The 25,463-nt window shown below is 39.2% G+C and overlaps 3 protein-coding genes across 4 annotated transcripts; all 3 read right to left on the reverse strand.

Moving 5' to 3' along the window:
- Nucleotides 1–870: 870 nt before the first annotated feature.
- Nucleotides 871–11,831, reverse strand: ccz1 (CCZ1 vacuolar protein trafficking and biogenesis associated). Of its 2 annotated transcripts, XM_078279489.1 has the most exons (18): nucleotides 11,679–11,831; nucleotides 11,317–11,354; nucleotides 10,395–10,471; nucleotides 10,195–10,291; nucleotides 10,001–10,098; nucleotides 9,143–9,236; nucleotides 8,962–9,042; nucleotides 8,820–8,867; nucleotides 8,580–8,663; nucleotides 7,728–7,903; nucleotides 7,072–7,153; nucleotides 6,634–6,695; nucleotides 4,045–4,156; nucleotides 3,722–3,755; nucleotides 3,392–3,509; nucleotides 2,281–2,439; nucleotides 1,523–1,650; nucleotides 871–1,402 (listed from the first exon to the last, which is right to left on the reverse strand). In XM_078279489.1, exons 3-18 carry the CDS (start codon nucleotides 10,406–10,408, stop codon nucleotides 1,347–1,349), a joined length of 1,443 nt encoding a protein of 480 aa, XP_078135615.1. In that variant the 5' UTR covers nucleotides 10,409–10,471; nucleotides 11,317–11,354; nucleotides 11,679–11,831; the 3' UTR covers nucleotides 871–1,346. The 2 variants fall into 2 exon arrangements, with proteins under 2 accessions (XP_078135615.1, XP_078135616.1); XM_078279490.1 differs by lacking the exon at nucleotides 11,317–11,354.
- Nucleotides 11,832–12,669: 838 nt separating this feature from the next.
- Nucleotides 12,670–17,091, reverse strand: pvalb9 (parvalbumin 9). The gene is made up of 5 exons (XM_078279116.1): nucleotides 16,819–17,091; nucleotides 15,476–15,543; nucleotides 14,596–14,728; nucleotides 13,898–14,007; nucleotides 12,670–12,910 (listed from the first exon to the last, which is right to left on the reverse strand). Exons 2-5 carry the CDS (start codon nucleotides 15,534–15,536, stop codon nucleotides 12,885–12,887), a joined length of 330 nt encoding a protein of 109 aa, XP_078135242.1. The 5' UTR covers nucleotides 15,537–15,543; nucleotides 16,819–17,091; the 3' UTR covers nucleotides 12,670–12,884.
- A 2,497-nt stretch (nucleotides 17,092–19,588) lies between these two features.
- pvalb3 (parvalbumin 3) lies at nucleotides 19,589–20,981 on the reverse strand. The gene is made up of 4 exons (XM_078279807.1): nucleotides 20,923–20,981; nucleotides 20,285–20,419; nucleotides 19,726–19,835; nucleotides 19,589–19,614 (listed from the first exon to the last, which is right to left on the reverse strand). Exons 1-4 carry the CDS (start codon nucleotides 20,979–20,981, stop codon nucleotides 19,589–19,591), a joined length of 330 nt encoding a protein of 109 aa, XP_078135933.1.
- Nucleotides 20,982–25,463: the final 4,482 nt, after the last annotated feature.

Below are 25,463 nucleotides of genomic sequence, written 5' to 3' on the forward strand. Positions count from 1 at the left end.
CGGAAGATAATTTTGCAATGTTTTGTAATGTTATTAAACGGATTAAATCATCATCAGCCTCTCATCTCCATTCTCACCTATCCAACAATAACCTGTATGTATGAACAGTTCCAGTCCAGTTTCTGCCCACTCCATAGCATTGAAACAGCCCTTATCAAATCCCCAACGACCTCCTTATGGCAGCAGATTCTGGACTCCTCACCATCCTCATCCTCACCCTCCTCGACCTAAATGCAGCCTTTGATACCATCTGTCACACCACCCTCCTCAACAGGCTATCCTATCCATCCACTTGATGTCAATTGCTCTGCCTCTTTCTGTTGTTTCTGTTTTATTCTTGCTGCTTTTAAATGTCTCATGTATCCCTGTACGGTGTCCTTGAATGCCGAGAAAGGTGCCTTTAAATAAAACGTATTAGTTATTGTTATTAAATATCATCTATCTTGAAAACACATCAAAAGATTAGACTGGTACTGTTAGTTGTTATTGTAATTCTGGGCTCCCACAAAATAATTCAATATTCACTGTTTCAGCGTCCCTGAAACTTTGAATACCTATAATCCATTTCCTGGCATGTTCCAAGAACCCCAGGTCGAAACAATTGACATTAATCCTCAAATTAGTTACAATTCCTTTAAAGTAATTCCACAACAAAAGCAGGCATACCAAAAATATGCTGTCCTAATTTGAACAAAAACTACCACAGAGGTAATGTAAAACTTTATTCTTGTGATCTGAAAATGGGACTCATAGATTTCAGATAAACGTGATCTCGGATTTAGCCATTTGGAAGGCGGTCCAAAGCTTTTACTTGACTTTTACTTCATCTTCCAACAAAAATAAATAAATAAATACATTACTCACACCAGGTAAAATTGCTTCTTAATTTATTTAAAGTTAGCTCAGTTTGTTTACAAACCACAATACTTTTGACATGATGACATCTTATTTTAAAAGTATCAGTGATCATCTGAGGAACCTGGAGTTAACTGTTTTGTGCGTCAGTTTTTTAATTCATTTGAGACATTTTCATGTTGTGTTCATTAAAAAAAAGATGAACAAATGGTTTGGAAAGAAATCCAAAGTGACAGTCAACAAAATCCTACAAGTATGTACAAAGAAAATCAAAGAAAATAAAGTACATTTAAAATCTGGCTTTACACTTAATTACAAGAGAAAATTACAATTTTTATAGGTCAAATAAAATAAAAATAAACTTGGTGACAAAGCTTTTCATTTTTTTTTTATTTTACAATGCAATTATTGCATTACGCTGATGCTGTCATGATACCCTGCAATACTGACAGTTTTTAGTGTGGTGAAACAGTCCCAGTCTGTCAGCTCCATCAGTCCAAGAAGAAAATGTTGTTGAACTGTGTCGCACAAAGCCTCTTAACCTCCTCTGTAGCGAAGACAAGACAAAGGGGCATTAAGGGTGAAGCAGAGATTAAGCATGAAGGCAGATTGTCTACTGTGGCGGTAATGCCACAGATTTACTCATCGCCAGGTGGTGAAGACATACCGTTTACTTCGATCAGGTTGGCGTTCTTCTGATTGAGGATCACATACAGTTCTCTCTGGTCTGACTTCTTGCCAACTACCCAGTAGTCTGTCATAGCCTTTACGATGATTTCTTCATCCTCATCAACCCTGGGAGGCAGACAGAAAGAACCAAGCACCCCAAAAGAAAGGCAACGATCACATTTACAGCCGCTTCTTTGGATATGAGGTCAACTGTTGTAAGATTACGTATTTAATTACACAAAAAAACCTAAATGTCATTAAAAGAATCACATACTTTAATATTTCTTATGGTTCGTGTCAGAAATGACACAGGTTCTTCAAATACTACAATCTCACAAAAATAAAACCCCATAAAATGACCTACATTTAATGAATTCCCTAATATTTAATTACACAAATATCACTATATGTTTTGAGTGTGCTGACAACCAGCATCTACACAACATCTGTACTAAAAGAGGAACCGATATTGATAGTGGGATGAATGCTATCAATGGCGATGCCACTGTATGGACCACAGACTGAAAATGGGACTCTCACATGACTCCAGTCTCATGACTGCTTCAAAAGAGAGCGAGTTTACAAAGTTATCAGGAGCATCACATTTATGGATGAAAACGACACAGCTGCTCTGTGGGAAAACGATTGAGAATTTGTAATTTAACACACGTTCTTTCCTGGCTTTGTGAAATTTGGAAACACAGCTGAAGAGAGTTTTAAAATCTAATATAAATACAGCTAACAGTTACAGTATACCTGGCGAAGTCACAGTTGATGTCTCCCAGGATCTTCATGAGGTCAGGGTGGACAGAGGTGAGGCAAACACTGGCAGTCTTCCTCATGTGGATGGTGCTCTTCTCCGCCAGGTTCATGTGGTTGAAGTAGATGAACTTAAACTGGGGCTCCTTCTCTGGCCTGAATGGACACAGAATTAAAGAACAGATACGTTCAAAAATGTAAAGTGAAGAAGAAAAAAAATAAGCACCTTCAATCCATTTTTGGATTCTACATAATGCTTTAAAGTTATTTTACAGCTGGGTCTCTCTGGGGCATACCATTCTGTAAACGGGCATTATTCATAAACGACACAGTAAGCCAAATCACTTGGGATGATAACATCCAACAAAAGGCAAAATGTGCATTTTAATTAAGCCTACTCCATTGTTAAGGTGAGCTGAGGATACAGTCATACAGGTATTACCACTGCCTACCTGACAACAGTACTAGAATTGCATCGCTGGAAGATTTTGTGTGATTTATTTTATTTTTTTTAATCTATGCTGCCTATAATTATTTACAGTTCCCCCCAAGGCCAAATCAGAACACAGACCTGATTGCCAGCTGAAGAATTTGGGACAGCATTATTTATTCAGTGGATTCTTTACTAGGGTGATTAAAAAGGGGGCCCATCAAATTTCCCGGGCCAGGGATTCCGGTGTTGGATTCCAGACGAGGATGTATCTGAAGCTAACTGCCGGGGTTAAAGGAGAGCAGGCCAGGATGCCAGTCTTTAAAGCTCCGCTGCTTGAGTTACCCCTAAGTAGTGGCCCGATGTTCTCCAATGGTACTGCCTGGCTATCGCTGACAGCCAGGCAGAGTTAATACAAAGGGTTGACTGTAAACTGATGACAGACAACATGGCTACTGCATTAAATTGCAGCACTAAACTGTTGATTAAGGCAATACATGTTTTCATATGACAAGATGATACTGATAGAATGTATTTTCACTGACATTCTCTCTCCTAAAATAAATGGTCAAGCCGTAGAACGCTCCTAAACCGTGCTATAATCGCAACATTCCACGGTCTGTCGTGAGCTATTGCTTAAACAAGTCATCTTCACAGTGTGGTGGTTTCTCAACTGACCCCGATATCCTGCGGTTAACTGTGAACTGTTCACATATGTCAGATGCCAGCAAAGTAAGCTGAGGGCCCACCAAGCCGTCCAGCTGTTCACAGAAGTCCCTCGTCAGCTCCACGGAGGCTGCAAAGACACGGAGGAGAGATAAAGTCAACCATTATGGGACATGAGCTGAAGAAAGTCATATTTTAGCATTAAATGAGCAGCAAAATGGTCTAAATACTAGAAAACACTAAAACAGTGGAACTTTAATTTCAGAAATGAACCAGGAAAAGGGAAGTGAAAGTTAACGGCATCCTTTCCTTTAAGTACAGTAGATGACGGTGCACACTTACCGCTGATCATAAAACAAGCTGCAGCGCTCATGGCCTGGAAAAGAGCAGATCAGTGCAGGTAAAATGCAGTACCAGGGTCACACAGGTTAGACGTGATCTTAATGTGATGATGGGCGTGGGATGCACTTCATCATTTTAAAATTCTGCCGTCTAATCCCATAAATCCATATCGTTTGAAAGAGCAGTGCAATATAAATCACAGATTATGAAAATCATTCTAAAAAATGAATAACAACTTCCCCGCTATTTTAATACATAAAAACTCCCGTATGAATGATTAAGCCTGTAGACTGTTACGAAATAGCAGATCATATTTACTTTACCTTATAAACAATCAGATGCAGCTCCTCGTAGCCATCCTCTGTGCTGACAAATATTTTAGGAAATCGGAATTTGGCCTCCGGATCTTTAAGATTGGTAGGTCCTGTCAAAAACCTGGAGTGACAGAGGAGAGCGTGGCTCGGTAAATATTCAAAGAATGGGTGTGAAAGTAAAAAGAGGTATCTGAGAGGCTCACTAGGACCCCGAAAGGCTGTGATGCTAGTAATGCTGTTAAAAAAAAAAAAAAGAAGGAAAAAAGAGCCTGAGTGGAACTGAAAAAGCTTGTCCTGGTGGTGGTGTAAAGAGGAGAGACCATCAGGTGATTAAAATCAAGAGTTCATCCCCTTTAAAGATGCACTCAACGTTTTTTAAGCCAAGGACCGCTTAATGGAAAGAGAGACTGAGCAGGGACCCCCTACTACATAGATTGTATAAAACAATGATGTGTAGGCGGCCTAAAGCCTTTAAACCTTTTTAAGTGTAAAAGATACTAGGCTATTAAAACAATAATTGCTGGCATGGTTTTTATAAATCATGATTTAATGTTAAACATACATGTGGCACAAGGAATCCTCACTCAGCATTAACTGGATCTGTGGGTGGCTACCTTACTGACTACCTTACCTATAGGCTAGTAAGCACATTATTAATGTTTTTTTTTTTTTCTTCACAAATGGGCTGATTTATATTTGCTAATAATATATTGGATTCATGTACATTTTAATAAAAAAAAATAAAATAAAAAAAAAAACGTTCAAAAAATTAACAATAATTTGGTGCCTGTTGCTCAGGTCTAAAATCATCTGGCCAAAGGACTACAGCTGAAAATTAGCCGGCTGGCTAACACTGGCACATTTACAGAAATGTTGATTAATGTGTGTTGTCCTTTATAAAATAAAAAATAAGAATAAGGAGGCCTACCGACTCTGGTGAACCCCTAACTTTTCCTCTAGTGCACGTGTCAAACTCAAGGCCTGCGGGCCAAATCTGGCCCCTCGCTAATTCTGATCCGGCCCGCATATCAATCTAGGTTCACAATATATTTTGGCCCATGTAGTTGTGCGCCAAACCAAAAACATGGGAAAATCTTTCAACTTGCAATTACGCAACACTTAAAGCAGAATTTGGCAAATTTGCCGACTTTGAGACTCAGAAATTCCCCCAGAAGCAGAGAGTTTGCATATTCAGGCTGTGAAACAGCTTGTTGTGAGTCAGCTGTGTGGTAGCCTACTTAGAAAATGTAATCATTGTTTTGCTTGATTTGCTAAATTCTAGGATGGCTTTGGAACTTTTTTGCTCACTTTTTCAGGGATTTATGTGGACCAAACTGTAAGTGAGAAGACTACGTCAATAAACTATACATGTCTGGCCCTTGATGCGATTTTCTTTTTCCAGTGTGGCCCTTAGTGAAATTGAGTTTGACACCCCTGCTCTAGCGCAAGCAGCAGGTCAACATTTTAGTTTGTCCAATAGTTTAGTTGATAACCACTTAGGGAAAGGCGAGTTGTCTAAAATCTAATTAAACAATTACTTTCATTATCATTTTATCTGCCGATTATGTTCTCAATTTATCGATTAATCGCGTTTGATCTACTGTATATGTTACAAAAAAAACAAAGACATTAAATATATCATGACTGAAGACTAATAAATCATGCTGGAATGGGTGATTTGTGTGTGTGTAAAGAAAGCACTCCCAAATTGTTGCCAAATAATTTTATGTCGTTCAGCCAATTGACATATCCTTTCAGCTTTACATGCATCCTCAGATCCTGAATATCTACAGCAAACTGCAGGGAAGTCAGGCCTTTAGTTATTTTTTTTTTATGCCACCATGTAATGGATCTAAGTGTTGCTCAAGGTGGAAGGTTTGGCTTGACGGTGGCACTGGAGGAAAGGTCAGGGGGTTGCCGAAATGGGCACCATGAACCGAACCTAATCAAGCAATTAGCACGCTAAACATAAAAGAATTTCCTCAGTTCTATATTTAAAAAAAAAAAAAAGGCAGTCAAAGGCCGTAGACCCATAATTCCTTCACGACTGATCTAAAAGATAAGAACACAAACTGAACAAGGACTTCTCTGTTGTCCTGTTAATACACTGGATTCCAAGGATGCCACTTAATATTAGGTGGAACCACTATGTGTTGTTACAAGCACCTCTCCTGTGTAGCTTTGCCTGCATGGATCTTTTCTGTTAATATTTAACTTTACCCTTGTTGTAACTATTTTTCTGGCCTTTATCAAGTGTGTTTTATTTTATTTTATAATGTAGTGTGTTAGAGCTGTAAAGCTGCGTTTCCTGTCTCATGATAGGGCACCAGGAGTCAGACTTGGACTACTGCAGCAGCTCCACTTCACCTTCAGAAACAAGTTACTTCAAGCATCATGCAGATCCAAGTTGTCAGACAGCAAACATCTGAGCAAACATTCTCTAGTTACATACGTACACCGAATCCCCAAAGGTGCAACGATACCCCCTCCGGCTCTGTTGCTGCGCCAATTAACTTAATTCCCCTGACTCTGGTTTTAACCCAACCCTCTGCAGAGGATTGAGGTACACATACGTATAACATGGGACCAGAGACTTACCTCCCATAGTGCAACAGATTCCCTGCGACCTCCGGCCTCAGAGGAGAGTCCCTGCCAGCCAACTAAAGGGAGAGAAGACAACAGACAGAAAAGAAGGAAGAAGGGTTAGAGTGAAAGTAATAGCCACAGCTCACATTCAGATCAGTGGTCTTGTTCGCTCTCTCTGGATCATTACTATTTAAAAAGATCACATTACATTCTTATATCAAGGAGAAGCATCGTATTGGAAGCACACACTCTCAGTTCTAAGATGGTCATGTAATAACAAGAACGCAGTGCAATGGTTTTCTAGAAGCAGGTAGATAGCAGTGAGCATCTTCTCCCCGTCCTACACAAACATCCCCTGCTCCTTTGTTTCTTTCATTTTTTTTTTTTCTCCCCTTAATTTGTCTCCCATAATTCCTTCAGCTAGTATCTGTCCCTTGTCTGCCTCCTCACCTCTGGTTCAGAATGTCTGGGGAACAGCGAGGTGGTCAGGTACTTGTACAGGATCCTCATGTCATCTTGTTCCAGTCCGCTCCTGCAGACCCAACCACAAAATTACCCCTTTACAACATACCCTGCCAAGAAGCAAAACCAAAAAGGTGTGGCTGTGTACGGTATATTTCAGTGTGTTATGCATCATGGGCTAGATGTTAACACAGATTAGTGTCCCCTGGCTGTAATTACGCTTCAATAAATACTCCAGAGCAATACCGCTTGAGTTGGACAATAGTTAAACAGCTCTTGTTTGTCTAGTGACAGTTCACAATGAAAGATCACACCGCTCTCGAGTCATTTCATTAGGAGTCGTGTAATCCCCCGTGCTTACACACCAAGCTAGGTGGCTGTCAGTGCAATTAAAGGCAATTGATATGGCAAGGAGCACATTAACTGGAAAGATGATTACAGATTGTGTTCAAAGCCACCTCTGTGTACCCAGAATGCCATGTTTTGTTCGTAGACGTCAATGCTGGGATTTGACACTGGTGTATGGTTGCAAATATGTGTCAAGTCGTATGAGGTTGTGGCCTAGATTAAAGCATAGAATTAGAAACCCACAGGTGGATTTTCAAGGCCGAGCACACACATTTGGACAAGTGTTCAGTCCGTACCAGATAAGCTGGTCGTTATACAGGAAGGCTGTGTATTTGATCAGACTGAGGCTCTCCTCCACTCTGTTGACGAAGGACTGGATCTTCAGGTAGGTCATCTTGTCCAGAGGGAAGAAGCTGATGCCTCCGAATACGTCCAGCAAGTCGCAGGACTGCAAGTGGAGAGTCTGCAGGTACTGGAAACGCATACAGACGCACACACATGCCGATAAATAACAGGAGACAGCCCAGAGACACGGGAGAAGGAAAAGAGAAAAGGGTTAGTTTTCCCGCCAATATGGTGCTTGCTTACAGTGCAATAAAGAAAGAGGAATAAGAAACTGACTGATGCTCTATGGAGACGCTCACATCCTCCTGACATTCAACCTGATACATGACACCACCAGCCTCTCTCTTTGGGTTACATAGTGGAGAGGGAAGCCTGTGTGAACTTAAGAAGGGTGTTCCCTATGTAGAAATTAATTCTTTATACTTTTGCTTAATGCCTGGAGTCACCGACGAGGTGACTGTAGCATGAGGTCGAAGGCAGCTAATGTAGAAAGGTCATTCTCAAGAAATAAATGACCCATGACTGCAAACATCTTTTCAACAGCTTTTCCCAGTGAGTATTTACAAAGAAAGAACATCCCGCTATCATCAGTGGAGACCAGCCCTTCTAAAAAAAAACATTGACTTTCAGGCTCAACTGACTCACTATAAACAACTATGTGTGCGTACATTTAAATTAATCCTGCTGTCAAAGCAAGGTCAATATATGCTATGTACGTATGTAAAAAAAAACCGAATGATTATTATATAGCGAAAAAAAAACATATCCACTATAAGGATATCATGGACAGTTGAGCTTTTTACCCTGTAGAAGAACTTTTCAAGCTTTTGAATGAGCAGCTCCACTCCGCCGGCTTCCATTGCTCTGCCAAATGTACCATTGAAGAGCTACAGCACAAGGGAAATAATCACTGTTACAAGAGGATTCTTTTTGGTGGATTATATATTGGTAGTTTGAAGTACTGTAGGTGTGTAATTATGTGGCTTTTAGAAGAGGAGGAAAATGCAAAAGCATGACAGATTCTAAATTATAGTGGAACTCACCTTGTACATACTGTAGCATTCCCTCACTACTGCACCATAAACAGTGTCCTACAGAGGTAAGAGGGCATGGTAAGTAAAACTTTAAAATGACAATATTCAGTGAAAGAAATACAGATGTTGACGAGTATCTCTCAGTACTCACAAGTATTTCCTCTTCCTGATATTCTACTGTGGGAGGTTTGCCATCTTTGTTTGGTTTCTCGATCATTGGGTTTCGAACCACCTGGGGAATGAATTTAAAAGAGCAGATCAAAACGGAATAGCTTAATTACACTCCAAAGACGGTCAACAAAGTAATGTAACATGTAAGCCTTTTAAGATACCATGACTATCCAGAAATTGTCCTCAGGCTCAAAGAAAAACTGCCGGTTCTTCTGTGTATGCAGGGATTTAGCTGGTTTTGTTGGACAGAACGTCCTGGAAGATAGAAGATGTAGAACATGGCCGTGAAAAGAAAGGAGACACACCCAAACAGGATGATCAGCCCCTTCATTTTGAGCTTTTACAGACATTAGATTTGGATCAGTGTGCATCTGACCACTTATTGCAACATTTCCCTGTTCTGTTATACTTCAGGCTCAAAAAACAGCACTTTCATTTTGGTTTTCTAGAACACATTTTGTCAAACTGAGCCATGAAATTTGACACTTTTTAGATTCATGCCCTCAAGTCTTAACAAGATTCCAGAAGGCTAAATAAACACACTAAAATCCACACAGTCAGTACAATGTTAGGGAAAATGCTGCTGTAAATATTAGGGCTGCACGATGTGAGGAAAATATGCGATAACATTGTTGAATATCGCAATTACGATATAACTTTCCATAAATAAACAGATATTAAAGTGTACTCAGTTCTGCTGCTTTCAGTATTCTGCTAAAATACAACAAACTGAATTTAAAACAAATGAAAAGAAAAACATTTCAACATTGTTTAATTGAACATTGAATTGAATATAAAAAGGCACCACATTAAAAAAAAATAATGACAGTTACATTTTAAAGTGCAGTTTTCTACTGATATTTTCTTTCGACTAACACAAAAAACCTCTGCGTGTCTTTAGCAATATGTTGCAGCCTTTCGCGATGCGTTTATTGCACCAGTTGCTTTTGCAGTGACAATAAAAAAAAAAAAAAAAGATATATTGTGCACCCTAGTAGATATACTCGGCAGCTCTTTACCTGGTGAACTGTACAATGGCCTCACAAAGGCCCACATTTCGTATCTTCTCGTTCTTCTCCACATCACTTGGGTGGTAAAACAAGATCTTCTTCTCTTCCTTAAAAAAAACAAAAAAAACAACAACAACTTGAATTAGAAGCTGAAAAATGTGCTTAACATTTTTATTTTTTTTTCATCTGGGAATCAACCTCACCTCTCCTTCCCGTGGTCCAAATGTGGGGTTGTAAATGAAGAAATTGAGCAGAGATGGTGTGTACTGTTTCTCTTGCATTCCTGAGGCCATTCTGGGACTATAACAGACACAAAGAGAAAGCTTACAGAAACAGATGAACAGATTAAAGCTCTCCAGATATCAATGTCAGCCTTTCATCATCACACTCATGTCCGCTTTACCTAATCATCAGCATTAGGTGTCACTTTGGTCTGGATTTCCTTTGCTCCAGAGACAGTTTGGTTAGCATGCCGTGTGCCTGAAGAATGAAGACAGGTACCTCACATACTGTAGTAATGACAAATCTAGAGATACTAATCTGAAAGGACACACAGACACAGACACACACGATGTGCATCTGGTCAAAGTTGGAAGTACAGAAGGCAATTCATACTAGGGACGAACTGATCTGCCAGATCAGTAGTATGTTCCACCATATCGACCATAATAGGTGGATCAGGTTTTGCCAGGCATTATAGCAGGGCTGTTGTATTAGACTGCATTTTATGTTGATTGTATTGTCTGCACTTATCTTGTGGTGCTGATTTATCTTGTGGCGTGATATGTGTTTTACCAGAGGACCACAATGGAAAAATACCTTCAGACTTTATTGGATTTTTATCCTGGGTGATTTTTAATGTCGACCTATAATTACTGCTGTGCAGTGTTATATGTGGTTCGCTCTTAAATCATCAACTAAAAACCCCCCAAAAATAGTTTTAGCTAGGTGTGCCTAATAAACTTGAAACTGAACTTTCAGCAGTAAAATGCACCAAGGTACTTTGTGATTTATGATTGAATTATAATATGATAGACATTTTAATGCTTTGCTGGCCCAAAAACTTACCCGTATAAGAATGCACCCACAACAATCACGCTTTATGGGGTTATCAAGGTTTTAAATGTAACTTGCAAGTAAGCTAGCATAGGAAAAGTGCAGTAGCTTTGTTTTTTCTTCAGTAACTTAACTACAGTATTTGAATAGCCATCCTTGGATACTTTTCACATTTGCGTCTAGGAGATAGCTACGTTTGTTTGCTACTTGTTTTACATTTTGTCACTGCCATTGTGTACACTTGTTTTACTGTAAAGTTAGCAACGTACCTGCTGTCGTTAAGCTGGTGAAGTCTCTGTGGGGTGAGCTAAAATCCGGAGACAAGAAACCCCTCAATGTATTTACACTCGCTGTTTTTGTAAAGTATGACTTCTAATAATAATAATAATAATAATAATAATAATAATAATAATAATAATAGACACGTGGTAACTGAGAGCTCTGTAAGTCCACGAGTACAACTTCTTAACATTAGCTAACTGTTACAAAGCCAGCAACCAGCGATGTTAGGTCAGTTTGAGCAGCTAGTTAGTTAACGTTAGCTGGCTCTGCTAGCAGTAGAGATGTGTTCCAGGCGGAGGAAAACTCAGTGAACCGTGACGCTAACAGATAACACGACGGTAATACTCACCTTACAGAGCATACACCCAACACGTCCAGGTGCTCGTGGTTAGAGACTGCGTAAATAAAAATAATACATGAGGAAATGAGATCAATGAGAGGAGATGCCGCATCATACTTCACATTCTTCACTTCCTGCTTTTGACAGCGCGGTGTCACAAGTTCAACTGTTCGGGTAAAATCAATATCAAACCAAATAAAGGTTCCTAGTCCACACTGGGGAAGAAGAGTGCAATGATGTGGTTTCATACAATAATATTTGGTTTAAGCTGTACTGTATTATGTCTTCATTTTACACACACCAGCTAAACATTGAATTGGTCTCAATATGAATTTGTCCTGGGCCTGTCCTTGCATTTGATTACACCCTCCTCCACAATGGGGATAATGAAAGCACACTGTGCTGTTTGGTTGGATTTGTTAACAAATCGTATACTGTATACTTTTGGAAGACATTTGTTACTTTAATCTCCACATTCATTCCTTTGTTTAAATTATACCACATCAATCCCCTTTATATGTATATATATTTCTTTATAAACAAATACAAACCTTAAAACCCCTGACTAAACTAATACTAAATAGCTAAATTGTAAAACATTTAAGTAGATAATCTATGAACATATATTATATATAGTCATGATGAGTGTTTGTCTCTATACAACTTCTGTTGTGTGTGTATCCAAGTGATGATTTTGCATTTGTATTTTAACTCTATATTAAAATACGATATAAATCATAATTACAAAATTGTTCTATGTTTAGGTAAGAATCAAATACAAAATTGATATATACAGAATGCTCTCATTCATGGGGTTTGCACTCTTGAGGAATCAGCTTTTATTTGCATGGTAAATTCATTATTCATATTCATTATTGTTGCACATAAATGGATTATAATATGAACAATCATTTTTATAGCATTTGTTTACCCATCTTACATATTCTAAGAAGAAATAAGCACAAAAAGGTGATCTATGTTTCCACACATGTTTATTTGTCTCATTCATTGACAGAGGTGTTGTGTGCACATCAAATAAAATATGGACCAACACAGTGGAAAGACACATCAAAAGTCTGTTGTCTTTAAATGGACAAAAGGTCATTTAAAAACAATTAGCGCAAATCACTGGGAATGGAAGCTGGGATCAGAAGACTCCACGGGTGAGGAGGGGACTGAAGACCTGAGGACTTGAGCTCTTATCATCTGTTAAACTCAGGATAAGACCATAGCCTGGAACTCTAGAGGAAGAAAAGCATTTAGAAATAGCTGTAAATCATCTGCAAAAAATAATCACTGTCTGTGATAGTCAACATTTTCTGGCCTGTTCAAATCCTTTATCATATTATGTAAGACAGCTGAGCCCAGATATTGCTATAACTTGACGATAGGCAAAACTGGGACACACATTGGAGGTCATAACTTCTGGTATCAGTGCAGATGGTTTCTACACTCATAAAAGTGAAACAACATGCTAATGCATCCAATACTGAAGATTAAATCCGCTCACAGCGTTATAACAAAACACCACCTTTTCTCACGGATGCACATGTTATTAAACTGAACATGAAGAGCAATGCTAATGCAACTTATGCTCGTCAGTCTTGTAGTCAGTCCTCTGTTTACTGTAAGTAAAGAAGCCTGAGGCAGAGCACAGTGATGACATTAAATACAAATGTTTTTTTGGTTTTTTTTAAGCATGAGGAGAAATCACTTAAAAGCTTAACTGTGTTTCAAGATCTCCCAAGGCTCACTATATTTCATTTAACAAAATACTGGCTATGTAAAATAATCTTTCCAGTGGCAGAAGTAATCTCAATGGTTGAGTTAAACCTCAGTGGCCAGAACCAAGAACGGTGACTGAAGAGAAAAACCTTTTTAAAATTGAGTAAACATGCTTGCTTTTTCCCAGAAACCCCACGTTCCACATTAGAACCAGAGTGCTGCAGTATACAGCTACAAACTGGGGTTTTAAAAGGTAAAAGGCAGAAAATGATCAAAACCAAACTTCAAAACCCCTTTCTTTAAATGAAGATGGTCTGGCGAATAATTTATAATGTCCATGATACATTTTCCCCACTAAGTTAACTCTAAGCCGCATAAAAATAGCTGTCTCTTTTCTGTCGAGTTGTCTGACCCCACCCACTGAGATTTAGTCCAACCAATGAGCTCATTTATGCCTACATCATGAGTTTGTACGAATGCAATCTGAGAAATCAGATACCAACCCTCTACTCCAATTTTGCCGTCACTGTCATCATCAGCTGCTGAGATGAAGTTCTTGGTTTCTGCCTCGGTCAGTGTCCGCGCCCCGGGGACAAACCTCTGCAGGAAGTATCTAGACACACACACACACACACACGCACGCACGCACACACACACACACACACACACACACACACACACACACACACACACACACACACACACACACACACACACACACACACACACATACACACACACACACACGCTTTAATTATATGAGTTGACTGGACACTGTTAAAAACACATTGCCGCACCAATTCCTAAATTGCAAGGCTTGAGTCGACCCTCAGGGTGAATTATATAACACAAAAGCAATAATAACACTTTGGCCATTGTGGATTAATCGGAGACGGCTTAATGGTGCCATCCCAATAACACTTCTGTGATTTATTCTACTAAATCTCTCTGTCAGACACACACAAATTGTAACTCACCACAGATGAATTTATCTGAAAATGAAAATTACTTGAAGTAGTTTTTTTTTTTTTTTTTTGTGCAAAGGGAGATATTTGATGGTTTTCAGTGCATTACTGTACTGAATAACAGCATCAGTTAGGAAAATGGTGTCTATGCAGGAAAAGGAATCAAAGGTAAAGGTTTGTTATGTCTCAGGGAAAACTGTTAGGTCATACATCCTAACTGTCATTGTTTCACACACTTGAGCTCAGACTCCTCAATGAAGCCGCTGTTGTCCTCATCAAGGATCTGGAAGACGTCTTTGACTTCCTGGGGCGTCTTTGAGGACAGGCCACACAGCTGGAAGAACTTTTTGTAGCAGAATGTCTCCGGAGCTGAAAACACACAACACACATATACATTGACACACCATGACAAACCATAGATATATTTAATAAAAAAATAAAAAATAAAAAATAAAAAATAAAAAAATAAAAAAATAAAAAATAAAAAAATAAATATATATAAATATATATATATATATATATATATATATATAAAGAAGAAGAACTAGAGCTGACCGAGCTGACCCAAGAGGTTTAGCAGGTTGGGAGCTGATGTGGAGATTAAACCAGCATGTGGCTGCTGTCCAGTTGGGATATTTCCACCTTTTTTTTCTTTTTCTTTTTACAGTAAGTCCAGTAGACACATGCCTCCACTAAAACAGACAAGATGATTGAAACCCTTTTCAAATTCAATAAAAGCTGGATATGACTTTAGTGGAGAGGATACTGGACAGCCGTATAGAGAAGATTATGTTGGAGAGTGTTTTGATGATCCGAGAGTGACTCAATGCAACGCAGATTATGAGTAGGTTGATTTATCAATTGTGCATTTTATCATAATTAAGTGTGAATTTAGTTAGTTAAAGCTAATAAAGCTATAGTTCCAGTGAAGGTATTATCATCATAATGTTAAAGTCATGTGTAGATAACTCATGTTTTCTGAATAATTTTCTTGCTGGCATTTAAATGAATAATGAGTAGTTTCAAATATATGGTAGGTCAGGGCTTGTGTCTGTTTGTGTGTGTGTGTGTGTGTGTGTGTGTGTGTGTGTGTGTGTGTGTGTGTGGAGATGATACCTTGACAGTCCTTGACAGCATTTTCAATGGCCTCAGCTGAAAGAATTGAGGTGAGTGACATGTTGGTCCTGTAGGGTCAAAGTAAAAAATAATCACACAAGCCTTTACATAACATGCCTTTAGACCAGAAACACACACACACACACACACACACACACACACACACACACACACACACACACACGCACACACACACACACACACACACTCTCTCCCTCTCTCTCTCTCTCTCTTACAGACACATTTTCTTCACCTACTTCTGTCTTTGTGATTTGCACCCAGATCATTTTTGTGACCTGCCAGATTAACTTTTTTGTTTTTGCAGATGTATCTAGGTTAATATCATGATCCTATCAAAACTCCTCCGGTTGATGATTCTTTGGCAACAATGCTCGAGTTGTTCGAAGACAATTTAGAGAATCAGTGAAACCACAAACTTACATTTGGCAAATTCAAAAAAAGCTGTACTGCTGAGTGTTTTTATCTGTTCCATTTTTTAAATTCATATTATGTTATGATCTATGTCTCCGTGGTTGGATTTCCCCTGGCGGCCTCCAAATTACTGAGGCTGCCTTTGAACTGCTTACATGAATTGGATTGGCTGGGCTGTGCAAGATCATTGGCACTTAGGGACTGTACAAAAATGATTGGGATGGGAAGGGGCAGGGGCATAGCACAACATTCTGGGCCCTGTAGAAAGGCATTATCTATGGGCCCCTCCATCCACAGTTATTCATTCTAGCATCTTTTTGGGCCCTCCTCACATGAGGGCCCTGGGTACTAAGTCCCCTTTCCCCCCCCCCCCAGTCCGACGCCCCTTGGAAGGGGATGGGGGTTGGGTGAAGCTTAGGCTATATTTTATTTTTTGGAAAAAAAACCTGCAAAAGCCTCAACAGTGTTATTAATATTTAGTCCCTTTTTAAAACAAATAAAAGCATACATAGTTTTGCCCCAAAATAAATGAAAACAATATAAATCTATCATCAGAAAAAGTTGAAACATGTTTTATGTTTGTCATTTCATAGGAATATCCTAAAACGAATAAAAGTTTAGTGACCTGGAAAAAAATCTTATTATTGACCTAACAGCTTAAGAAAATATTTTATGAAGTCTAGTCCTTTTAGTCGATAGTTTGGAGGATTTGGCAGCAAAATACTTCTGTAAATTAGCTAACAAAGAATTTCAGACCGGGCTAAGCATGTCTAAAATCCCTGCAAATAGGAAAAATCAAAGAATAGGCTATGGAACCACTGCTCATTCTGCTTCCCGCCAAGCATCACAGAGCAGGCAGGTAGCACACCTGGCCAACACCCGTGTTATCCCCATGCAGCTGTGAGACTCACCGCTGTTGACTCGACTTCCTCTCCGTCCAGGTCCAAAGCAGCAGGCGATAGATAAGGCTTTGTGGTGCCCGCTGACAGCTGGCTCAGACTTATATATACACCGGGGTGGATGCGCTGAAAGATGCTTGAGTTTCAAACCTGTCTGCGGATCAAATGTTCCCGTAGCCAGCCGCCTCCTTCTTGTGTTTCTCACCTGCTCACCTGCCAAATTAACCTAAACAGTTTCTATCCGCTGTACACTGCTCTCTCTTTCTGTGGTTTTGTTCAATACATTTTTCCCCTGTGTTACATTTCGCCCACCCTCCCTTTCCTATTTCCCTTCTCCAGCCTCCTTCTCTCTCTCTCTCTCTCTCTCTCTCTCTCTCTCTCTCTCTCTCTCTCTTTGCAGGTGCACAGATGTAATCAGGCCCTTTTTCTCTCTTTGGTTTTAGTGAACAATCTCCTAAATTCAGATGACCATAGAGGCAGGTCATAAATCGTTTTATTGTTATCCTCATCTTACATTATGTATTACAAGCTTTGTCAGTAAAAGATAATGACTCAAAGTCTCACTGACTGTTTTGGGTGTATTTTATTAACCTATAAACCTGCCTAACACGGTGAAAGAGAACTGTGGTATACATTTTACTTGAGCTGAAGTAAGACTTGTGTAAAAAAAAAAAGAACCAATGTGGAAATATGAACAAGGACCTTTATAGAATATGATATGAACCTGAGCAGAACTGTCTAAACTTCTTCTTCAAAAATCTATTTCAGTGACAGTAGAGGATAAACACACCAAAAACAACAAGATATTCAGTTACAATAATTTGAGTAGTTGAGTTATACCTCTGCTGTTTTGTGCATTACAAAAATGCTGTAAGAAGTAGGCCTATTTTTATGTGAGAACATTTGAAATAAATTTCTAATTCATTCACTTATAGCTTATGTGTAAGAAGGGCGTGATACTGGGTCAGTACAATGTATTATGATGGTTTTCATTCAGAGATGCTGTAACAAACATACATACACACCTGACCTAGGTGAGGGTTGTTAGGTGGGGACTGAAGTATAAGAAAAGAAAAGTTGTTTAAGGTTTGCACCTGGTCACCATGACAACTGGCCACTCTAAACTAATGAAGCCTTGCAAACCGTCTGACACAGCAGCTCTCTCCTGTGAATGCAGTCAGCACTAAGAGGGGAGGGATGCTTTTTTGTAATGAGAACCAAGGGAATAAATCTCATTATTCACATGCAGTGAAGCTCTGACTTAACACTTTGTGAGTGACAGCATTTTTAGTAGGACTAGTCTCAAAGCCACTTGTAATAGCCTACTGAACAAAAAGTGAATTATTTAACTTATGTGTTTAGAAAACAAATTTACTGTATCGCCAAGCTTCCAAGTTGCAATGTAAAACTGTCAAGCATCTGAAACCCTTCGTGACTTGTTGACAGATCAGAGATGCCACCTTGTGGCTGCTTCCAAATAATGCATAGCCATCTTTACTTGGGGCATGACATGCAGGGGATTCAAAGCTTCACCACATACTGTATGAGAGGAGAGCTGCATTAAGTAGGGCTGGCTGCAGTATATGTCATAAACCCCGCCCCCTCCATGGTAGCAGATGGGCCTTGGGCCAAACTAAAAAGTCAGAGGACACGTCAAATAATTTTTTTTCCAAAGATAGTTTCTGTCATTTAATGATCACACTGATGTATGCTCAAGTGTTAATTTTTTCTGATAAGTTTGGTTTGAATTAGATATTTGATGCTATAAAAATGGGCTAAACGTCACGATTGACGCTGTGATCGATTGGTCACTTTTGTACAGTGGTAGGAGATGGAGACGAGTCATCCATCTTTATAGACAGGCTGTGGTTGATAGGGTAAAAGGCGACTTTTAAAGTGAGACTATGTAACTTTTGAAAGAAGAAATAACACATTCCTCGAAAGTTTTGCTGCTACAGCCCTACTTGGTCTGGTATGACCGGTATGTGACCAATAGCTCATGGTGGCTAATGTGAGCAAAGTTTAGGTAAATATTGCTGTATAATGCACAGTACTGAGTCACTTTGCTGACTTTTTGACTTTTCTCCACTGCTGTTACATTAGATCAGCATTTTGGCTAAATGTTTAGCATTTCACATTATTGCTGTGGCCTCAGTGGCATGTTAATGAAAAATGCACTTAAGATTTCCTTAAAAGAAACCGTTTTAGATCACTTGCTCTAATGAGTTCATTTGGAGGATTGATCAGATTTATTTGGTAGAATTTGTGTCCTGTTCACCGGGTCATGTAGAGCGTTGGGACCAATTGCTGGTCAGTTTACTGTCAAAACAACTTTTTTGTAACTTTGATTTACTGATTCACAACCGTATTGAAGACCAGGATCAGATGTTATTGAAAAAGAACCTTTATTGTTTTCTCATCGTCTGTCCGTTTCCCATAAAAGTGCATCATCGCTGATCTCACAGTAAGAAAAACTCACATAGTAAAATGAGGACAGAAGTGAGAGAGAGAGAGAAAGACACAAGTCAACCACGCTATACACTTAGTCAGGTACATTCATCGTGGACAGTAGAAGGGGTGAACATGGCCAGAAAGAGAAAGAGAGGGAGCGGTTTGTTTACAGTCAGGGGGTGAAAGGTCAAATGTATAAAAGTGGTGTGTAGAGTCTGAGAGAGAGAGAAAGAGTGAGAGGGAAGAGGAGAAGAAGAAGAGAGGAGGAGTATGTCTTGGCTCAAGTTGTTCCTTTAGAGTAGTGAAATAGGATGTTGGTCAGTTTCTTCATTTAACCCTTGACCATGGTGGCAAACTCTGCAGGGAGACAAAGAAAGAGTGAACATTATTTCAGGATCTTTGGAGGGTTTTACATTTATTTGCAGCCACTAAATCTGCTTCCAGATAAAGTTTCGCTTGTTTTCTCACCATCCATTCCGATCATGCCGTCGCCATCAACGTCACCGGCCTTGAGGAAGGCCTTGGTCTCAGCGTCGGTCAGAGCTCTGGCGGAGGCAGAGAAGTTCTGCAGGAACAGCCTGGAGAGGACGATCAGAGAGAAATAATGAGTATTATAGTAAATATGCCTTTAGACCAGAAATAGGACCTGTAAATATTTCTGCTCCAATATCATGAAGTGATTGGTTTTGAGAGTTTTGTAGAGGTCATCTTTCAGAAAATCTCCAAAGCCTACTCACTATATTCTTCTCACTGTATTTAGCTCTGGATCATTTCAGATTTCTCAATGAAAAGCATTTAATTTGGCCCCAATTCCAAGCTGGCTATGTCTGTTCTGGTATCTCCTCTGCTCTATGTCACCTTACAACATGAGACACTGCAGGAGAGAGCTGGCATCGAGTTACTCCCGAGGAGAATGCCCTGTAGGCTCTGACATCATTCTGAATTTGCTGTGGTCCAAAAGAAAGATGATCCCTGCATTACAAGGGCTCAGAGAAGCTTGAAGTGAAATCTAAGAGATGGTGCCTACTTCAGCTCATCCTCCTCAATGAAGCCACTCTTGTCCTGGTCAATGATGGCGAAGGCCGCCTTGATGTCGTCGGGGCTCTTGGCAGTCAGGCCAACCTTGGCAAAGAAGTCCTTGTGCTTGAAAGAGTCGGCAGCTGTGAGGAGACAGAGAGGAGATATGTCTGACATCACCTTTGTGTTTTGTAGCTGCACTGGTCCTCATTTACAAGGTCTGGCAGTTGGATGCTATTCATCCCCAACCTCTGCTCTGGCTGTCATTCAGCATTTTAGCTTCATTTGCAGAGGTGTTTTTCTTACAGTAGCTATACTGAAACATGCTAAGAAATTTGGAAATTGCATCAAAGTCACATTCTGCATGCTTGCTGCACTATTGATCCAGCCGCAAGATGTGTTTAAAAAGACAATCCTGCAGTTTAAAATGCAGAAAAGATGCAAGGCGCACCTTCTACTTGCTGCAAGTATAATCTGGTGTGATTCTGTGTTAGCAATTGAATTCTGCAGTAGCTACAAATGAGTAAAAATTGTTAACTTAAAACAGATCTGATGAATTGCATGATTTTGTGCATGTATAACCATCATCTAGGCTTTCTTAAAATATAATAAAGCATTCTGTGTCATGTTAATGGTGGGGTTTACCTTTGGCAAGCTGCGAGGGCTGCAGTGATGTCAGCCTCTTTCAGAGATGCTGCTAGTGCCATTTTTTTGATTTAACTGAGGGAGGAGAGCAGAGGACAAGTCATCAGTTCAGCTGTAGCAAATCAGACAGGATTAAGCAATTTTTACTTTGAATCTAAGCATGTTAAGTTCCCTTACTGCACTTTAAAAAACAGCGTTCAAAGTTAAAGAGATACATGTAATCTTCATTCATGCAATATGTTTTACAGTTCCACTCTTTGAGTATTCCTCTCTGGCAGCCCCAAAAGAAAAGGTACAAATGATCAGAAAAGGTAGTCCAATTTTCCCAAAACCAAGCCCTCCAAGGCAAAATATCAAATATCCTTTGCAGCTGTGGTTGGGTGGCAAATAGATTTTTTCCCATTTGGTTCCTTAGTCAGTCCAAAGCCAAACCCTTAGCTTCTGATGTTCAGAATCTGGCCCTTTCCTCGATTTATATCCCATTGCAAGAAGTTGAAGCCCTGAAAAACTCTTTGAGTCAGGCAGTAGATTTGCCTAAAGGTCTGCAGCTCCTCAGTGAAACTCACCTTAGGGTTATCTCTAAGACAAGAGTGGATTCGCTCAGATGAAACTTTTCACTGCAGTGAACCCCTCAGCTGCTCTCGCGGGCTTATATACCTTCACTGGGCCGAAATATGATGCATAGGCTATGTAATAGACACTGTGTGCAAAGCAGTCAAAGCAGTCGGTCGAAAAATGTGTCCAGTAGACAGAGCTGTTCTATTTATATGCTCATAAATGAAGATGCTTAAATGGTAGGCTAAGTGTAGGCAAAAGTGCTTGATATTGCATACGGCTAATAATATACGCTGCTGATTTGAGTGAAACGTACTCTGTGGCCATGTAGTTTTGATCTGTTAAGCTGTGCAGAGCGCCACAGAGTGAAGAACAAGGTAAACTTTTATATTGTGTACTACAAATTTTGTAGTGTAATACAAATAATTTTCTCATGAGTAATGTAAAGGATTTTATTACATTTTCCAATGTGACTTTTAAATTTCATCTTTATTATAATGGTTGTGATGTTTGTAAAATATGTTGTGTGTATGTCAGTTTGCCATCTTGGCCAAAAAAGCCTTCTAAGGTTTAATGTTAGAGTTCCTTAATAAAGAAATGTATTTATAAAATACAATGATATTGTTTCTGATTATGTAGCCTATAGCAAAGCACAAGTTACTCTATACTTTATCACCTATGATGATTACGTGCCTCTGAACTGTACAGCTTTGGTCAAAACGAGCCTGTGCGTAATTGGCATGTGTAAAATGTCTGCAATGGCATTCCAGTGACCGAAAAGTCTTTATAATCTTTATACATTTGTTTCTTTAAGCAGATCAGTAGATTTCTCTGTTCTTGTGTTTGGCTCATTATAATGGAATGCATGAAAGCTGCAGAAAGCTATTTAGTCATACAAAAGCTACACTTTCTGCAACGTGTAATGCATTTCTCCTCATGTTAAGTCAGTCTTTGTCAGAAGGGCCAAAGAGTGGAGGGGTTTGATTGGACAGCCAGTGGTTTTCATTGATATGCTTTAATTTAATAGCACATATAATCATAATCTACTGACATGCAGCTGAGCACTGTCAGCCAGGTTTTATTTTTGGATCTCTTACACCCATTCAGACCATTTCTCCTTATGGCGATGAAACTATTTGTGATGCTATTTTAGGAAACACCAAAAACTGATATCATCGCTATCATCATCATCTTAGCACTTCAAAGTTAAACCACTGTGTGGTTGCGTAATGACACAGAGTTCTCACACTGCACCAGACAATGAAATTAAATGAGTAACTAGTCCAGGGGGTCTTTCCATGCCCATATTTGCTCTGTGACAGGTTCAGGCTGTTATGTGCCTATTATACATCAGGTGGCAGTGTTGAGATGATCCTGTGACTGATAAGAACACCGTATCAGTCACAGGATCATCTCAATATCAGCAGCTTTTGATTGTCAATATAAATCATCATGAAACCTATTTTATGTTAAAAACATGTTCAACCTATGAGTTTAAGACATTCTCAGCTGAACTTCAGCTTCAGTTCTATACATACAACTGATCTCTTTAAATAAGTTGTCTAATTGGTCACCTTCACCTTAGTTGCTTCAGGTGTGTGTTGTGTCAGCAGCCAGAAAGAGTACTTACATATATCATATAAAATGTGTACATTTTTTTTCATTTCAAATCTTCTTAAAAGCTCAGTAAAACTCATCTTTGGCCTTTAACATTTGCTCTGGTCAAGCGAGGTCTCTTACCTCAAACGACTCGGCCATCGATACTGAACTATTCCTGCCCTTCTTCAATATCAGGTTTAAATTACAAATATGTCACAGCGGGGATGGAACCCATCAAGCAAGGCTATGAAGGTTTGCAATTTCAGACAGCGAAGGACGATACCCCCCCCATCATATTCTGAGTTTTATATTTGAAATATACATTTGTAAACAACAACAACAAAAACTTTAGTAAGCATCTAGGACTGGTAAACACACTTATGTAAACACCAAGTAGCTTGAAGGTGCAGCAGATACTTTTTTTTTTCTCTTCTAATTTATGATTTGAAATGAACCTTCTCTAATGCTCCACCTGAGAGTTTGTTCCCTCATGCTGCAGCAGAAATAGAATCGACCTATATTCTCTGCCATCTAAGATAAAGTTGCAAATAAATGTGCCTCATTGACAGAAGTCCTGTAAATGGGCTGGCATAGAAACTCGATCGTGTCCCAGGATCCTGTTTCTCTGCTGGGTCACTGCAAGAACTCCTCGGTCCAGCACACTGCTGAAGCTCTGCCAGACACCCCAGTCCTCCCATCACAGGGCTACGTCTCTGTCCTCTGTCTGCCAGAGCCTCTAATCCAGTTGTGTCCCGTCTGTGCACCCCCCCCCACCCGATCTGCAATCCACTCCAATAAACATTTCTGGGCTGTAGTGGTTAAGCCCACTGTGCCAAAGAGCTGGACAGTGACTAGTACTGAACAGGTCATTGCTGTCCTGATGCCAGTTAAAAGTAAGAGTAAACAAATGCCCTGTAAATGTTCAAAAAGAACAAATGTTTGGAGGTATTGATTCCCCATCTTTACTAACTGTATGCACAATTTTGAGGTAATTGTACTCTGTTTGAGTATTTCCATTTAATGCTACATTGTACTCCACTACATTTGAGAGGGAAATATTATACATTATACACTACCGGTCAAAAGTTTGGGGTCGCTTAGACATTTCCATTCCACTCCATTATAGACAGAATACCAGCTGAGATCAGATGCATTGTTTTTCTAACCAGGGCAGCAGTTTTCAGATTACATTATGTGCTTACATAATTGCAAAATGGTTCTCCAATGTTTTCTCAGTTAGCCTTTTAAAATGATATCAGATTAGTAAACAGAATGTGCTTTTGGAACATTGGATGAATGGTTGCTGATAATGGGCAATGTAGATATTGCATTAAAGATCAGCCACCCACTCAGATCAGCTGGTATTCTGTCTATAATGGAGTGGAATGGAAATTTCAAAGTGACCCCAAACTTTTGACCGGTAGTGTATTTTTTAATAGCTGCAGATAACCAACAGTGTTAAGAAGCGGTCAAAATGACTCCCATTCCCAGCCAACTACAACATGCAGTATGGGCTATAAAGCTCCAATAAGATCATAGTATAACACTACAGCTATTCTGCATAATGAGTAGTTTTACTTTTTAATAAGTACATTTTGTTTCTGATACTAATACTTTCACTTTAGTTCATTTTGAAAGCAGGACTTTTACTTGTACTTCTTAGTTACAGTTTCAGTTACAGTTAAAGTATTTTAGTGTGACATTCATTTTTATATGAACCTACATCACACCCCTATATACTGCTCAATTGTAGTCTAACTATAAGAAAAAGAGTATGCAGAGGCTCAAGGTAGCATACAATGATGCAATGAGGCTGCTGCTCCGTGTCCCTAGGTGGCATAGTGCCAGTCATTTGTTTGTGTCCACTAGAGTGCCAACTTGTGAGGCACTCTTAAGACAACTGATGTTTAGTTTTATGTGTCGCCTGGACAAGTCAGAGAATCACATAATTAAAGCCCTAGTCAGCCCTCTGAAAAGCTGCTATAGATAGACTTCTAGGTTAAGACGGCATTGGTGCAATAGCCTGTATATCCTATAGGCTTATATGCAATTTTTATGTATTTTTGTATATCCTATAGGCTAATATACAATTTGTATCTCCTTTTTATACTATGTATACTGTATGATGTGTTATATGGACCTGTGTCTGCAATAAAGCTTTATTATTATATACATTTTATTATAAAACTCAAGAAATGTTCACAAAAGTCAAATGACTCAGGGCAAATACATCATAGACTGTTTTATGGCCGTGATGAGCTTGTTTAAAATGATGTTAAGTCAGCATGAGCAAAGTCTAAACGATTTGGTTTTATGGTGGTGAATATTAAAATAATATATAAATCTTCAAAGAAAATTGATGAAAATCATATGTTAATCATGATATAAGA

Source organism: Sander vitreus, chromosome 21 (genome assembly GCF_031162955.1).
Source record: "Sander vitreus isolate 19-12246 chromosome 21, sanVit1, whole genome shotgun sequence".
NCBI classification, from domain to species: Eukaryota; Metazoa; Chordata; class Actinopteri; order Perciformes; family Percidae; genus Sander; species Sander vitreus.

Excerpts from the sequence above, each read along its gene's own strand:
- ccz1 (XM_078279490.1), bottom strand. Across the intron at positions 9,043-9,142 it reads ACAATTTCTGGATAGTCATG|GTGGTTCGAAACCCAATGAT; the intron begins GTATCTTAAAAG and ends TTCATTCCCCAG. Across the intron at positions 1,651-2,280 it reads ATCAACTGTGACTTCGCCAG|GGTTGATGAGGATGAAGAAA; the intron begins GTATACTGTAAC and ends TCTGCCTCCCAG.
- pvalb9 (XM_078279116.1), bottom strand. The coding sequence starts at position 15,536 with ATGTCACTCACCTCAATTCTTTCAGCTGAGGCCATTGAAAATGCTGTC. Across the intron at positions 14,008-14,595 it reads ATTGAGGAGTCTGAGCTCAA|ATACTTCCTGCAGAGGTTTG; the intron begins GTGTGTGAAACA and ends GTGTGTGTCTAG. Across the intron at positions 12,911-13,897 it reads CGGCAAAATTGGAGTAGAGG|AGTTCCAGGCTATGGTCTTA; the intron begins GTTGGTATCTGA and ends TTCTTCCTCTAG.
- pvalb3 (XM_078279807.1), bottom strand. The coding sequence starts at position 20,981 with ATGGCACTAGCAGCATCTCTGAAAGAGGCTGACATCACTGCAGCCCTC. Across the intron at positions 20,420-20,922 it reads GCAGCCCTCGCAGCTTGCCA|AGCTGCCGACTCTTTCAAGC; the intron begins AAGGTAAACCCC and ends CTGTCTCCTCAC. Across the intron at positions 19,615-19,725 it reads CGGCATGATCGGAATGGATG|AGTTTGCCACCATGGTCAAG; the intron begins GTGAGAAAACAA and ends GTCTCCCTGCAG.